This window comes from Aulostomus chinensis, chromosome 11, assembly GCF_037954235.1.
Source record: "Aulostomus chinensis isolate RoL2024-O1b breed Wild chromosome 11, RoL_Achi_v1.0, whole genome shotgun sequence".
NCBI lineage: Eukaryota > Metazoa > Chordata > Actinopteri > Syngnathiformes > Aulostomidae > Aulostomus > Aulostomus chinensis.
The window spans coordinates 20,230,657-20,248,472 of record NC_141330.1 but is presented as its reverse complement, the minus strand read 5'-3'; the positions used below and the strand labels follow the sequence as shown (position 1 = coordinate 20,248,472).

Genomic DNA, 17,816 nt, shown 5'->3' with positions numbered 1-17,816 from the left:
TATCATCCAATCAGCTCTCCACTCAACAAGAAACTGTCAAGCCAGCACAAACACTGTTAATTAATGCTTCCTCTCTTCTGCTCTACTCTCCTCTCCTTCTGTCCTACCATCTTCTGGATTTTTACTCAGCTCACATTGTACCTCCACATCTCCCTTACCCTCTTCCTGACGTTCCCATTTTACCCTCTCCCCTATCCTCTATTTTTGGCTTCTCTATCTCTCCTTTCCCTTCTTTCAGTTGTGGTTCACTCTAGATGGTGATGGCAAGAAAGAAGGGAGAGGAGAAGGGAAAAAGCGTGTATAATTGGCTTTTTAAGGTGTGACAGAGAGAGGATGGGGGAGTTTGTGTGTGCGTGTGTGTGTGTGTGTGTGTGTGTGTGTGTGTCTTTGTTGGGAAGCAGTGAAATAGACAGTGAAGAAGAGGAAAATGGGGAGGTACGTGTGACTGTATTTGTGCTGTGAGACTGTGTGTGCGCGTGTGTGTGTGTGTGTGTGTGTGTGTGTGTGTGTGTGTGTGTGTGTGTGTGTGTGTGTGTGTGTGTATGTGTGGAAGAGAGAGGAGATGAGGTTTATAATTGGGCAGATTTGCCTCCGACTGAGATAATACCCCCTGGGGAATGAAGACAGAGGGAGCTGGAAAAGAGAGAGAGCGAGAGAGAGAGACAGAAATAGGGAGGAAGAACGGAACAACCAAAAGAAGATGGGGAAAAAGGCTGGAGTAGAGAGAGGGAAGAGACGAAGAAGCTAGGAAAGCAAAATGGGGGTTAAAAAAAGTTGCAGACAGGTGACAGAGAAGAATGGAATACACTGAAATAATGTTGTGTATTTGGGTGAGACCATTGGGCAAGGGGATGATAGAGGGGGAAATTGAAGGAGGAAGTGAGTGACATTTTGATGTAGGGTGAGGCGAGCGAAGAACAGGAACTCTACAGTGGTGTCACATAAGAAACCTACACAAAGTTCTCACCATGTAATCTAATCAAAACATGAAGCTGTAGTAGACCAGACGGAGGTACTGAGGACATGAGAGTCATTTTGAACTCACACTGTCAAGACAACGGGAGGGTTTTTAAACGGAACATTGTAGGACAAACGGTCTTCCTGTCTGGACTGAGGCCAAATTACTGACAAGGTGTCAATGAATTAAAGCGTACTTGTCCTTTAATTAAAAAAGTCTTCAGGGCTCTGTGTGTCTTCAAACTCCTTAGAGGTCTTTGAGGTTTCTCACCAGGTTTGATCCGTCGCCAATCCTTGTTATTTCTCTGAGAGGCTCAGAGGAGTTTTAAGTAATTGCCTCCGTGCCTGTGTTATCTAGCTTCCAGGGAACTTGTATCTTGTAAATTGCCATTTGAAGTTGGGTCCAGGTGATTTCCCTTGCAAAAAAACCAGTGTGACCATACATGTCCAATCAATAACAATGCCTCCTGGCTTCATTTCTTCTTTCAATATTAATATAGTCATATTAGCAAATACCCAAGAGGTCACAGGATAGAAACATTTAAGTCATGACCATCCGTGTGACACATTTGACAGTAAATACAAGATGTCTGCCAGTTGCTTTTTAGCCTACACTCGGCACTGTGTCGCATCGCTGGTGTTGGTGCAGTTTCACTTGCAGGCCATCAATCAAAGTGCTTAAATAAAATCACTTGGGTCTGTAGGGTTCCATCATGATGGCTAATATTAGCCCTGATACTTCTTTTCTCATTGGGCACCGTTAACATGAACTTGATTAGAACAGATCACGCATGATTGCTATTCTTGAGCCTTGATGCTTCTAACCTAGATCAGTGGAGCTACGAGCATCTGTATATGTTTAGGCCTCCCCCAGGAAACATGTTACTGAGTCCCAGAAGTGAACTGGTGTTATGTTTTGTTTTAACCTGTGCTACGATGCTACCATCTTATACTGTAGGTAGGCGCGCCTACAAGTTACCTAAGAGTGCATGCACGATTTGTGCAAGGAAACCAGTGGGAGGGAAACGCTTCTACATTGGTACGAGGATGGAAAGAGCAACTGTGCTGAGCTGCTCTACCACAAATCAGTAATTTAGTTATTAGTAATTTAGTAGCCTCAAGGTCAGGAAAGTCACGACAGCAAAGCCCATTAGCTGTCAGAATATTTGTAAGATGTCTCCCACTTATAATGAATCCATATCTGCAAGCAAGTGAAGGAATTGTAGGGATGAAAATGTGATATGTGTACGAAATTGGATGGATACAGAAATGTTTCTGTTCCGGTGTAAGTTTAAGCTATGTTGTGGTATTGCTTTCATTTTACACATATTTACTGTTTGCAGTAATGTTAAGGGGATATTCAGATATTCCATCTAGCCAGACAGGTAATCGTTAACCAAGTAGGTGAAGGAGGAGGAATGCGGGGGTTTTGTGGTTTTCGTGGTGGTTAAGCGAATGGGACTTGAGTTAACTTTGCTTTGTTTGAGCTCACTACAAATTAAACAGAAAAAACAGAAATTGACTGATTCATCCCTTCACACACACCCACGTCACTTATGATGTATTTGTATGTCAATCCAAGGACAAAATAAGTATGATTAATTTCCCCTTTTGCATAAGAGGCTTTTCAGCTGGTGTCCACATGAATGAGGAATTTGCTCAGGCAGCTTGTTCACCTTTAGTCATTCCTCCACCATGAATCCATAGTATCCAGATCTTGTGTGCACACATTAGCAGCTTGAGAGCACATCTTCTATAATTCCTGACAACAACATACATGATGTTTCACCAAGTTAATAAATGAAAACACCATTTTAACTCTGGGGCTCCGTAACATTTCTGCTTTGCTTTGACAGAGTTGTGAGGATCCACTTGGTTGATTCCCAATAGAAACTGTTTTACAATGGCATATAAATAGAAAGTACAACAAAGCCTTGTCAAATATCTATTTTTAACTTGGTTAAAAGTCCGGACTCCAAAATAGGACAGAGCAAAATGGTTATCACTCATAAATTATTCTTAGCCTTAAAGTGACATAAGTGACAACGTAGAAAATGAGTTGTTTCTTCGTCTCACGGGGATACTAACGCACACAATCGTACCTGTCAGTCAAATCAAAGAGTTCATTCTGAGTGATTCCCCTCACATCATAACACCCAAAACATTTTCAAGCAGTACCTGCGAAAAAAACAAACAGTTATATGTTATATGTCATACGCGCAAAGACACTAAATGCCCTTCCAACCGCACTCCATCCATCATCATAAACAAGCTGTTAGAATATGAGGTTGAAACCATTTACGCCTTATTGTATTAAAGCATCTCGGTGCTCGTGCGTCGTGTTATCATTTTGATTGGACACTGTAGTTGGAAAACACCAAATGTTCTCTGACTTTGATTTTGTTTATTTCACCTGAAAGGCCTTTTCTACTGCATTTTATACAGCATTATTGCAAAAAAGCACATTTTAGCTTTAGTTTTTATGTGGTTAATTTGTTTATCTCCATTATTCCACTTTAACTGTAACTGCAAATTTTCTTTTCTATTACTAGTGAAATAAAACATTTGGTCTTCATTTTCTATCCTCAGAGCAAAGATGTAGTAAATAAATTCTCTTTGTAGCACTGTTTGCTCAGGTAGTCCTTGTTTGTGCGCAGTGACCCCTCCAAATATGAAGCAGGATCGATGGGTACATGGACAACATATATAGTGGGCTCTTTTACTTGAACAGTGCCTAGAGCACTTGAGAATATTATCCCTTATTCAGTTGTGACATTTTTTCATTATTTCATCCAGTGTGCCGTCATACAACACTTTGACACATGAACACAAGGAGCTGGAGACCAAAACGGCAACCCCCCCCCCCTCCCCCCCAAGATTCATGTGGCATTTATCCAGTAGATTTTTCAGTGACTTTTATTAGGTGGTTCAGATGTCAGGAAAGATTATAGTTTGATGAAATAGTACATCATATTTGTTTAAGATGTCATTTGGTAAAGATGGTTGTGTATTGTGATGACGGGTTTTCTTGACAGATAACAGAATAGTAATATCCATATAAACATGAGCAGGAATCCAGCAAACAGTTTACGTCTGAACAGGACATTTTTGCCAGATGAGATTAACAGCAGGAGGAGGTCTCTGACTGAACAGTCCAAAATAGAGCAGCTTGTTTATTCAATTATGAGGCAGCTTGAGAAAAGTAACAGTACATCTCGCTGACAGCAGGCCAGCTTGATGGCTTTCTAGTGTGCGCACACACACACCCATGCAAACTCTTGTACTTTCACTCAAGAACTAAACACACACAGCATCTGCATTCTAAATAAAGATCTGTTGAAGTAGGAAGTATCACTGAGGTATTTTACCCAGTGCAGACAGGGATTTAATTCAATTGTCCATCAGTTGTTGACTGTTGTTGTGCAGAAATGGAAATAGAATACAACTTTGAGACTACTATGCATGTCAGCCGAGCCGGCACCTGATCTCCCCAGCCCTCCTGTACAACAATGTGTACGGAGGGTGACAAAATTTCAGGGATGAAGGTCTACATCGCATGTTAAATTCATTAAACAAAGAACATGGCTATGCACTTAACTGCATGCTATTTATTCATGGATTAGCAATTGTTACCAGCTCTAGGACATGTTTGACATCCATTTTCTAGAGAGGAATAGGAAGAAAAGTTAAAGGGACAGATGTCCAGCATCCATTTTTGATGAGAATTGAGTTCTGGACATGTCTGTATTGATACTATTATATTTGCAGACATTAATTCCCTGCGCACTGCTTGACAATCACTTTAAAGAGTTAAATGATAAATGATGCTACTTTTGTCTGATGGTAAAATGCTCAACATGAGCTAATGATCATCTGTTCCACATGTACTCAGGCTCAGGTTTTGGTACTAGACAGGAAGTATACGACACAGATTTTTATTGCCTTCTGTATTTTATATGAATATTTTAGTGCAAAGTTCCTTGTGTTTTCAAACTCAGAAAAACACATCTTTTTTCTCCGATGGCACAAATTCATGTGACTGAAAATTAGGACATAGTTCTTTTTTTTATTGCATTTTAGTGCCACCTACATTTTATATGAATATTTTAGCGGAAAATAAGTTGTTGCTTTTTTGTGTGCAGTTTCAGCATATTCAGCAAAATGCATTTTCCTTTACTTTTTCTTTCTTTACCCATTTTTCAGTAACATCAATGTGATGTGACCTAGAGACTCCAAATGAGTACCGGATATCCATGCCTATTTAGAATTATTAATTCATTGCCCTCTATATTCTATATGGATAATTTTGTGCAAAATTCAGTGTTGTTGTTTTTTTCCATCAGCTTCCATCTCAATTGATATGGGGATTCCAAATCGATATTGACAGGAAATACTGGACAGACCACTTTTTACTGTGGGAGTTCTGAATTTGAGCCCTTTTTGCTTCTGCACAGGTCTTATGGAGGTCGTTACAGGTACCCTCCCAGCAGCCATAGAGGTCCACCTGGAAGGAGAGGTTCATGCTGGTAGGAGGCTCAGCCCTCTTGTTTTACAAGCCCTTCTGGAGCTGCTCCACAACATCCTGAAGCAAACATCAATTGTTGTCTGCTCCGCGCTGCAGGTATGAAAACCTACATGTAGCAGTTTATTCTGATATGTGTACTGTATGTTGTTTCTTACCTGTATGTGCTGTGATCAGTTATAAAACTATCATGTGGCTGCCGTTTTAGTTTCTGGGAAAAAGCCCAAGCAAACATTTAAACTTTGTCACAATTCCTCACATCACTACATTCCACATCCTTGCAGAAATTCTAAAGCATCAGAATGTCTAATGTTGTGTTACGCACCACTTGAAATGATTGCGAGCCAGGTCAGTTGTTCTGCTCCACCATGTTGCATTGGTCTGTGTAGTCTGATGTATCCCCACATTGACTCACCTCTATGTAAAGTCTCATCTCTGTTCAGCACAGAACCACCAACAGAATCTCAAAGTAAACGCCCTCGAAATTTTGCCCTTGTATAATGTCCCTAAAGGCATGCGCACGCTCACGTGTGTGTGTGTGTGTGTGTGTGTGTGTGTGTGTGTGTGTCCGCACGTGCGTGTGTGTTAGTGTGTTAGTGAGTGAGTGTGCACCAATTGATGTGTGCACTGGAAGCTTGCAGGTTTAAGCAACCACAATATCAAAGTTGTGGACACAGGAGGAAGCGGAAGAGGTCCTGAGTCCCTGGGACACACACGCAAACACACACAAACACACACACACACACACACATACACATACACACACATACAGAGGCATACACAGAGGGGCCTGTCTGGCTATGTCCCTGCGGCCTCATTATCACCACTGGCTTTGTCCTCAGCTTGCCTCCTCACACACACGCTCAATTTTGCTCAAATACGCGCTCATACACACACAGACCAGCCCCCATCTCCCCATAGTGTGCACTCCAGCCCAACGCATACATATTAATGCCTGGACAGGGGGTGGGGTGGGTGGAGGGACTAAAGGGGAGAAGGGTAAAAGACTGGGTGGAGGAGAGAAGGATGGAGAGATATAGAGGGAGAGATAGAAATGGAAAAGGGAGCAACCGGAATGTGTAGCAGAAATCAATTCTGCAAAAAATGCAAAGCTCATTAAAAGAAAACTTCTGCCCATACCAAATTCATTTGGGTAATAAGGTCTGATAAGGAGAGAGGACGTGACTGTACCACACTCTCCAAACTGTAACTCCACTGGTGAGGAGGGTGAGAGCCAGAGATTATATGTATAACAAAACAGAAACGAGGAGAGAGTATTACAGATGAGGAGTGACTTTGGGAGAGAAAATATGTGCCAGTATTAATCACATTATTCTAGCGCTAATTTGCCAGAAGTTCGACTGTAGAAATGAACTGAACTAAAACAGGACAAAGTGAGAGACAGAGGTGGTAATGAGTGGAAAGAAAAGACCAAGGATGAGTATGTTAGAAGAAGTCTTCAATGGAATACTAAAGTCATTAAATGTTGCAAACTTGTGGTATCATATTTTGTGTAAAACAAGGGTTCAGAGTGTATGCAGCAGAAAAAACCCTCTGTTAGACGATCAGTCGGTCTGCGTTTGTCCAAGTCTGTCAGAATCTGTCTTGGCAGGTCTCTGGATCCATCATTATTGACTGTCAAATCTGTATGAATGATTTAACGTGTGTGTGTGTGTGTGTGTGTGTTTGTGTGTGTCTATAGAGCCAGAGGCTATCTTGTCCAGCAGCAGAGACGGAGGCAGCAGAGACGCTGCTCTTTGCCCACAGACCCCTGAGCCAACTCAGCACACACCTCACTCACATGGTGAGGTGTGTGTGTGTGTGTGTGTGTGTGTGTGTGTGTGTGTGTGTGTGTGTGTGTCAATAAATGTCATACAGTAATATTTTCAGGTTTTGCCTCTGCATACATGTTTTGTGTCTGAATGCCTAATGCAGTGTACTTGAATGACTCATGTTGACTCATGGGATGTGTCACATGTTGGGGATTTGTTTTCTCTTTGAAGACAACAAGCACTTCCCTTAAGAATATTTTCAAATTTAAGGTAAGGACTTAAATTTATACCAAGTTTGTTGTTTGTTGCATCTCCCGGAAGTCAGCCTCTTGACTGTGATTGTGCCTTGAGAAAAAAAGAGAAAGAAAAAAAGAAAGAACCAAACTTGTGTTTGTTCCCATTTGATTTGTACACATGAATGGTACATTTCATTTGTATAAGTCAATTAGTTGTAGCCTTATATAAGAAGTTAGTGTGGTATCTACTGTAGCACTATTTTACATGTAAACTACAGGCTATCCCAGGCTCAACTGCTTTTTAAATGAGAGCAGTGGCAGTTGAAAGTTTCAATAGCACACAAATCCAACAACAACAGTACCATCATCTGGTACCAGTTGTATTTGACGAACTAGATTGGCATTATCCAGCTTCATTGAATATGTCCATTCACCAACTCACTTGAGCGTGTGTCTGCACTGTAACACTGGTGATGTAGCACCTCTTCATTTAGAAGTTCATCTTTAATTAGAAGTGTTTATAATCTTATATGTAAAGGAATAAAGCAGACCTCCATTACAAAAGAGAAAGACGATGTTTACTCCTTGGTCACTGTCCTCTGTTGATGTAGACAAGTCTCTGATTAAAGGCTCATCACCGTATTTTTAAGCTTAGGTCCTAACCTGCCTTTTGTTTGAGGTGCAATGATTGACAAGGACCAAAATTATTCGAATCCTTCCAATACTGAGTCAGAGTGCTGCGTATTGAACCGTGGAGCTGCTGCACAATCATCATGCTTCTGTCCACATGGAAGTCTGTCCACTGTAAGTTCTTGTTTTTTGTCGCTGACGGGTTCACATTGTCATGATTAGATTTGACAGATAAAAATAACATGCAGAGATAGACTTGTGTGTGTCTCACATGTGAAGTCCTGCCCAGGGAGAGGTCTCACTCTGAAATCTCACAGGAAGAGAGTTGTTGCAGGAAGGACAGAGTCAAGAATAGGACCGAGCTAAGTAAAGAACGAGAGCCCCAACTGAGTGTTCTGGAAAAGTAGGGATGCTCAAATCATTGTTTTGCTACCGATCGTCTATGAGTGTGATCGGCCGATCATTGGTCAATATTGATCATTTTTTTAGGACTGCAATCAACCAAAGAAATTCTTGGTCGACTGAAGCCCTCAAATTTCGACTAAAAATCTACTAATTTTATATATGAAAAATATACTGTGTCAACTATCAGCCCAAAACCTGTTGAGGAATATTTAGACAATTGTTTTTGTCACGTTATAATAATTGACCGACACTATCGTTTGTCCTGCGCACACACGAGACTGAACGGAGGAGCTCAGCATCGCGGCTGAGACACAAATAGACTTTAAATTAAAACGTAACTCTTAAGCACAAAAGGCAAGTCCACGGTAAGAATTTTTACAATTTAAACAAAACAATTATTAGACTAAAACATTGAAATATCAATTCTGATATGTTCATATACTCAAAACAGACGGGGCAACCTAAGGTGGACAAGTTAGCTTACCGTTTCTAGGTGATACGTCGTGTTTGTCATGGAGCTGTGATATGAAAACTGTTGTCTGCAAACTTTGCATTCAACTTTTTTTCCATTATCTATTTTCATGAAATGCTGCCACGCTGCAGATGTCTTTGACATGGTGGACGAGGACTGACTTTAAATGAAACCGTCAAAATTAAATATACATTCATCAAACCACCAGACATTGGCCTTCTAGTACTCTTCAGTCTGTCCTGTCTCTAGCGGGTTGGGTGAGTCCAAAATAGCAAAAACAAGGGGGGTGTTCAAAGATAGATTGTTATCTGTGAAACGGGTGCTTTCGGTACTTTCCTCCTGATAAATTAACGTGGCAAAAAATCTACCAATCAGAATTTTGGTTGAGCCAGAACGTATCGACTAATAAATCGACCAGTCGACTGGGAGATTACAGCCCTACATTTTTTGTGTTTTGTTATAGAAGTCGGTCTAATTCTGGGTCAGTAAGTCTGTTCAACAGAGCAGTTTATAAAAAAAACAACCAAAGAGCAACGTAAAAGGCATCCCACCAAAAGAACATCTGAATCGTTCAAAGCAAAAAAAGAAGAAGAATCATTACATGTCAATGTATATGAATTAATTATGACTAATTAGCAGACTGAAAAATATACGAAGCCTATTCGACGCTAATATTCTAATGAATGAAAGTATGTCTCACAATATTGAGTCGGTTTCATGATACAAAGTAAAGAGAAGACGAGGAGTTGTTGAACGGTGTTGTCTTCTTCTTTGGTAGATGCAGTAAGAGCAGCATGGAGGACGGTGGCGTGTTCCTGTTGTATTTTTGTCTGACATTCAAAATGATTGTACTGAATGATGTGAGAGCGTTACTTGTTGAACACAGACGGATTGAATTTGAGCCTGAAGATGAAAAAAACGTCACAAAAGTTGCCAGCGGAGGGTTTCCACGCCTGGGCTGCGTTAGCTGCCGCCTGAGTGCTGCTGTGTCAGTTTTCTAAATGAAGTTATCTAAACTAACTAGCTAAGTAGCTAAACAAACTCTTTTGTTTTGTTGCACGGCCGACATGTTTACATTTGGTGGCTTGTTACAAATCAGCCAAGTGAACAAGGACAGAGGAAGGACTGTACTACACAGCACGTCTCAGCCACACACACCCAAGTATTAACAATAGGGGATTGGTCTCAATGATCAGTTCTAAATGCTGATGTAACGGTCATATATTTTGATGCAAATTGGCCGAGGATGATTGGCGGTCGATTGATCAAGGGATCCCTGGTGGAGACTTTGTGTGTTCATATTCCATAATACTTCTCAAAGGGAAAACAGCCATCAAGAGGACAGGGACATGCTGAAGTTTTGCCTAATGGTGCTACACATGGACAAAAACCCCATCCACGCACCGCATCTTGCATGTTTGCCACTCAAGTTGTTGTCCTGACATGGCATCACTACACAGGAAAACTTGCCAATAATTAATGCTAAAAGTTCGACGTGCAAGAGATGCAGGCAATGACAGATGATGGTAGTTATTCAATGTACCTTCCTTCAATGATGTAGTCAGACACTGATGATAATAATCTCTCCCGGTTTCGTGGTTGTTTCCCACTAAATTTCGTGCTTTCCATGCCTTTGACTTAATCACATGGGGAAAAAGGGCCTAAGTAAAAAAAAAAATACCAGAATTTTCCTCTCAGGTCATATTGAACATATGGTTATAGGAGTTTACTAAAGTAATTATACTTAAGTAATTAAATGTTTAAAGTAATTATACTGAAGTGAACTATCATTCCCCGGGTTACACTGACAGTGAATACTTTTATGAAAGGGAGCACCACCCATCTTGCTGCTATCCAGAAGATGAGGGCCGGCACAAACTGCTTCAGCAGAGACGCTGGTAATTTTCCATTAAAGGAGTGGTAGGCGCTGCCTGTTCTGGGCTTTTCTTCTTTCTTTTTTTATGTATTCTTTCCTTTTTTTAATTTAGCAAAAGAAACAATACACAAACGATATGGTATAAATCTGTCTAAATCCTTTTTTGAATCATACTTCGATCGTGAACCCTCCCTCCTCGCTCCCACTCGCCCTCCCTGGTAAACTATGTCACGAAATAGATCAGCGACTGTTACATAGCCTTTTTTATTCTAGCTCACAACCTACACTGACAATAAATTACCACTAATGTAGCCTCTATAGTGAGCTAGCAAAGTGGGCAAATGGGTTTCTTACCTGTCCAAAAGAAAGGCTGCTACTTGCGCGTCCCTAGCTAAGCCTTATGACACTTTTAGACTCCTCAAGCGAGCAAATCGTTTGTCGTACTCCCTCTTATCTGTTGCTAGTTCTATAAAAGATCGTTTTCTTTTTGCTTTGATTTCTTCTGGCTCCATGCTAGTCCTCCTTGATGCTGCTTACCTAGTAAGGGGTTGATAACCGCTTTCGGCTTCCTGGTCTCAGCTTTATGACGGACAGCTAAGCTGCCAAATCAGGTGCAGTCTGGTTTCGGCTGTTGATGGACAGCTATACGGGCCAGCCAATCTAGCTGGTAGTACTTTTTGATTGGGTGGAGATAAATTTGGCCCTGCATCCCTTCTGTATTAGGAATTTTGATGCTTCCTTTTTTTTGTGACAAATTCAGGGATTATAACAAAAAGTATATAGAAATCTGGGAGCCTACCCCTCCTTTAAAGTGAATAAAATCCCAAGTAGTTCGTAAAAAATCAGCTCAAAATTCTCAATACATGTAATGCAAAATTACTGCCTTGTCTGCACCACTCAATTTATTAGAATAATTATTCCAATATTGTTAATTTAAATCCAGTTTAATTGCATCATTTCATGGTCTTTCTTTCTTTTTTGTCTCACCTTGTTTAACTTTTTTTTTTTTTTACATCCAGATATAATAAGGATTTGAATACATCAACAGATTTTGTGTGACAGATTTCCCAAATCAAACAGTGACTCAGCAGGAGAGGTAAAGGCTGGGCGAAGTTAAAAAGTTTGAGGCTGTGCATTTAACAGGAGAGTGAAGAAGGAAAGATGCTGAGAATCCATGGAAAATGGTTGCTGGCTGTTGTGAGGCATCACGAGCAGCTGAGGACATAAAGGAGAGATGGAAAAAAAGGAAAGAGGAGGAGGAGGTCTCTAGGGACACAATAGAGGTTTTACTTAGACTTAACACATTGAATAATGTGTGTGAGAGTTGAGGTGCCCCTGCTGACACACCCCTTGCCCCTGCACGCCCCTCTGCCCCATGGGAAATGGGCAATGTAGGAGCACATCAGTCCAACCTCCAAATCTAGTGACTGTAAAACTGCATAACTTGCCACAAATGTGGTTCTGATTCTGATCAGCATGATGATGGATGACGAACAGATAAACAAATCACATTTTGAAATCTGTGCGGTTGATTTCCCTCCTGAAAATCTATCAAAAATTAAAACAATGGCATGATAGAAGTCCCAGGACAGACATTTCACTTGTGAGATAGCGAGGTAGACTGGTTTTATGCATACTGGAGATTCCAGTATGCCAACTTGATGGTTTTCTCACTGTGTAGATTATTATAGATTTTGTGACTGTTTAGATGCCTCCTCCACAGATTCAGTAGCCACCGCTATTATAGAAGGCAGGTTTAAACCTATCATGTTCGTGGTCTCTCTGTCTAGCTGTCCTCTGAAAACCGAGAGCTGGGGGAGGAGTCTCTTCAGTGTCTGTCCCTCCTGGTCCAGCTGTATGGAGGACAAGTTGATGACTGCCTGTCCCCTTCCTGCTTGCATCACTTCTCACGTGCGCTATGCACAAACATCAAGAGGCCCAAAATCCAACTCACAGCAATTAAGATTATTAAACGACTGGTGAGTGCGCGCACACGCACACACACACACACACACACACACACACAAGTTTGTGCAGGTATCTGTGTTAGGACACCTCATTGATTTCCATTCAGATGGACAGCCTAACCCAACCACTAATCCCAATCCCCACCCTAACTTTATCCAGAAACTCAGATATTCAGAATTTGCCGCATTAGCACTGGTCTTTGGTCCCCATGAGGAAGATAAGGTTAGTGTTTGTACCAGAAAAGGTCTCCAGTAAGTAACAAAAAAGCGTGCGCACACACACACACACGCGCACACACACTCACTCACTCACACACAGAGCACTTTTCAGCCAGTCCCTCATAGCTTGTGGATGAGTCACTCAGCTGGTCAGTGCTCGTAGCTGAAGGAGTATTATTTTTTTTACTCAGAAAAGGGCCCATCTCAATATATTAGAATAATGATTCCAATATTCTTAGTTTGAATCCAATTTAATTGTATCATTTCATGGTCTTTCTTTCTTTTTTGTCTCGCCTTATTTAACTTTTTTTTTTACATCTGGTTTTAATAATAATTTGAATACATCAACAGATTTAGTGTGACAGATTTCCACACTACCTTTCTGCTCATGAAGTCTCTCTTGCCCTCTGCTGAGGAGGTTGTTTTTCACCAAACATGGTGGAGGGGTGTATTATTGGCCAAGTGCCATAGAAGACTGAACTATACCTGGACTCTACACGGTCCCATCTTTTCCAAATTTTGAATGTGTGATGAGGGTTCCCAGCCTGAAGGTGTCTGCAAGCTGAAATTCAGTCGTAGCACCACCTAGTGGGTACAGGAAGTAAACCTGATATAACAAACATTCGTCGCAGTCGTAATAGTATTTAGTGACATCATATATAGTAAGTGTGTGTTTTCTAGCACCACCTAGGGAACACAGGAAGTAGTATCGGGACCACAGTACGTTGGCTACTCTGATGCTTCATGCAAAATCCAAACATTATGAGTTTTCGGCTCCCTCTCCAACTTCAGGACAGCCACTCACCCCAGCCTGCGCAGACGTGCGAGAGCTCATTGCTGCTTGCTTATTTGAGCTTTGCTAACCTTGGTGGAGTAATGCAGTCCTCAAGTGCCCTCTAGCTGCTCATGGTTTTATCAGAAAATAAAACTTGACGTATCCACTGGCAATGCACAAATGTATATTATTTCGGATTATACAGAGAAGGGACAAAAAGCACTGTGACACTATTAGTTTTTGACTATCTTGTTTCCATCTCAATTCAAGCACATAAACCCTTTTACAAAAAAAAGTCAAAGACCACCTCCCCCAAGTACAATATTTGTTTAAGTATTGGGTGAACTTGGGTTATTTATGTGCTAATTCAAAATGCAGGAGCCAGGATTTTAAATCGACTGTTTTAGTTTTCAAAGTTGTGAAGAAAAAATAAAATTGAATTTAACAATTGACATTTGCTCAGTTGTTTTTATTGTTGACAGACGGAGTGTGACTTCTCAAATCTCATCAGTTGCTAGCAGAGAATAATGTGCACAACAGACATACACACACACACACACACACACACACACACACACACACACACTTTCACAGAATTAGTCACACCGACTCACATTGTCTCTCAAATGCACACCTCCACTCTCAGACAAGTGCTTGCCCTTCAACAAAGGCTTTTTAATTATCTTTCATTGATTTCAGGCCTTTGTTAATCACAATCAAAGATCCCGCTAATTGCTTCGAAACTGCAGGGGAGCGAGCGGGAGAATGAATCAAGTCAGAATTAGTGAAACTCATCTTTTTCTAATCACAACTTGGAGAGACTAAAAGGGGATTGCTAATTAAATGAAAAGAGATTCATCATAAGTTGTTAGTGAAAGAATAATTTCCGTTAAAGCAGTTTGATTTGTCAGTTTACTGTTTAAAGTTAGTCCGCCTCCAGCAACATGGTTTATTGTGTTCAGTGGTTGGTCTCTTCATCTGAACGCACAATTCATGTCTTTTTCATGACAATTTTACACATAAACCCACTAAAGTGTCACTACGTGTCAGCGCTGCATTGTGAGGGGCAGCAGGAGGCTGCTGTCGATGCGCTTCCTTACACTGCCTCTTAATCTCCATTTCCTCTTTCATCCCTGAAGGCCCAGTATCCAAAATGTCAAAACATGTTATGTACAATCACTGTAACCTTTTATGGGGCAGAAAGTATTTATTTACCCATCAATCCCTCTTGTGCAGTACTCCCAGTTCAGCCAGGTGCTCAGTCCTTCTCACATGACATGGAGGTGAAGGATTCATGACAAAATGTCTTTACGGGCCAGTTGTGTGAGAGTAACCAAATCAGTTTGTCCTTCCATGACATCTTAACATCGAAAGACAAAAAAAAAAATAAATGTCTTCCATGCCAGCTAAATTCCTTCAGACATGTTGGAACAGGGCGGCACGGTGGTACAGTGGTTAGCGCTGTCGCCTCACAGCAAGAAGGTTCTGGGTTTGAGTCCCTGCTCCCAGGCTCTTTCTGTGTGAGTCTCCATGTTCTCCCTGTTCCTGCGTGGGTTCTCTCTGGTACTCCAGCTTCCTCCCACAGTCCAAAGACATCAAGAGGGGACGAGGCTGATTGATACTCTAAATCACTAGTTCTCAAATGGGTCCCTTTTAGGGTACATGGAGGTAATCCAGAGGGTACGTGAAGCTTTACAAAAATATATATAATTCTAAAAAAGCAGTAATCCTAATAATAATGAGGTCTTGAGAAACAATTATATTATAAAAAGTTTGATAAAATACAAATGTTATGTTCAAACACTGAATTCTATATTCAGTGTTCAATTTTAGTATCCTTTAAAAAAAAAACGGACTCTCCCCAAACCAAGTTAGTTTGACCCATTGATCCAGCATCACTTGTCAATAACCTGTCGTTGCCATGAAAACGCGCTGTAACGATGGAGATGTGGCTAAAGCACAGCAGTGATGCTGCTGAAAATACGGAGAAACAAGTGAAAAAGAAGGCGAAACCAGAGCTGACGAAGTACCGGAAGTAGGCACCCAAGGCACTGTGTTGTTTTTTTGGGGGGGAGACATTAGCCAACGCTAGCAAATCATTGATATAAGTTGTTTAACTTTTATAAATCAGACACTGATGGCACAGCACTGTACCTCTTTATTTTCTATCAAAAATGTTTTGCACGTGTCAGGGGGTACTTGAATAAAAAATATTTCAAAGGGGGTCCATGACTGAAAAAAGTTTGAGAACTACTGCTCTAAATTGACTGTAGGTGTGACTGTGAGTGTGAATGGTTGTCTGTCTCTATGTGTTGGCCCTGTGATGGACTGGTGACCTGTCCAGGGTGAACCCTGCCTCTGACCTGAAAGCCGCTGGGATAGGCTCCAGCCCCCCCGCAACCCTTAACAGGATATGCGGAAGAAAATGGATGGATTTTGGAATGGATCATTTGTACTTAATTGTGAACAATTCTTCAAAACATGTTTTCTAATGTCACCAACTGAGCAAAAAAACAAAGGGGTGTTGAAGAAATAAGGAAAACAGTATGTCTTCGCAGGACACAACTGCAACAACTCCACAGTCTCTTTTTCTCTCTCTCACACACACACACACACCTCTTTTCTGTCTGATTAATGCTTGGTCGATGTTTGGCAAATGTGCTGTCAGGTATTTCATCACTTCTTTGAACTTTCGATCTACGATGATGACCGTGTGTAATCTAGTGTGTCGCACTGTCCTCTAATATGTTTGTGTGTGTGTGTGTGTGTGTGTGTGTGTGTGTGTGTGTGTGTGTGTGTGTGTTCAGTGGTAGTGGACTCAGGGTTTTGGTCAGTTAGTTAGAGGTGGGGAGAATTGATAGTAAAGGAGGACAGTGAGATGGTGAGGGGATGGTAAGTAGGTGCGGTGTGTGTTGTGTGTGTTGTTTGTGTGTGTTGAGTGGCCGGCGGAGATTCAAATGTCCCCTCAGCTTCATGATTTGGGAAAAGTGTGTTTGTGAGAAAAGTAAGACAGTGAGGGGCGCGTCTTTGTCTCGTCCTAACCTCGTTGCCTAGCAACAACCATGCTGTGTGTCGCCACAGAGACGGAGGTGATGATGTCACTGGAGATCAGACAGAACACGTTCGGATAGCACTCAGGCACACATGCAGACACACTCATAAATATTAGCTACCATACACACACACACACACACAATTATACACACACACTTACAAATACACACCTTGATTAACATTTAAAGAGAGTTAAGACTTGGCTTTCATTATTTACCAGAGTTTTTTTTTTTCCTTTTTAAATCCAGAGAACTGAGGTCTCAATGCGGGACCCACCTTGAGTAGACACCCACACACATGCACACACACAGTCTGTGTACCAGGTGCTCCTGGGTGTGTGTGGAGCCTAGACATTATGATGTGTGTGTGGACATGTCAGAACATGAGTAACAAGTTTGGGACAACAAAGAGAGGAGGCAGCAGGCTGGACGGGGCTTCCCACTGTAGTTCAGCAACCGTGTCAGTCACTTACTGAAATCAACGTTTGAGGAGCAAAAAGAAACACAGTGATCAAAATGACAATGAAAACGAGTTTTCTGAAAAAGCAGTCGTGTTACCGATGGAGGGTGGGTGTCTGAGAGGTTGGATTTTTGGCAGTTAAGCTCCTTGTGCACTTTGCTTTGAAACAGAATTTACCATCTAGTGTGACTGGTCTAAGTACCGGACAGGCACGTTCTCTAAAGTAAATGCTTTCTACGAAACAGAAGTGTCATCAGGTGTTAAAAGTGGTAGCACGGTACAACGTGAACTGCTCAAAGGTCTGATAGGGGAAGAACAGAAGAACAGATGATCAGTGGAGCATGTGGCATGGGTGAGTATCAGGACCGCACCTGCTTTGATGGATGAATAAAACATCACCGACGGACAAATGTGTTGACATCACTCCTCAGGGTCATGACATCATGTGAGGTCACGCTGTGCTGAGCTGTTA

General features: G+C 41.4%; 1 protein-coding gene across 3 annotated transcripts in view; it reads left to right on the top strand.

Moving 5' to 3' along the window:
- ulk4 (unc-51 like kinase 4) overlaps positions 1-17,816 on the top strand; it is an 84,188-nt gene that overhangs the window by 62,618 nt on the left and 3,754 nt on the right. For 2 of the 3 annotated variants that reach the window (XM_086219008.1, XM_086219007.1), the window contains exons 33-35: positions 5,412-5,578; positions 7,182-7,283; positions 12,661-12,849. In XM_086219008.1, coding sequence (XP_086075134.1) covers positions 5,412-5,578; positions 7,182-7,283; positions 12,661-12,849 — 458 coding nt within the window. The remainder of the gene's footprint in view (positions 1-5,411; positions 5,579-7,181; positions 7,284-12,660; positions 12,850-17,816) is intronic. The other variant, XM_086219009.1, reaches the window with a different exon arrangement.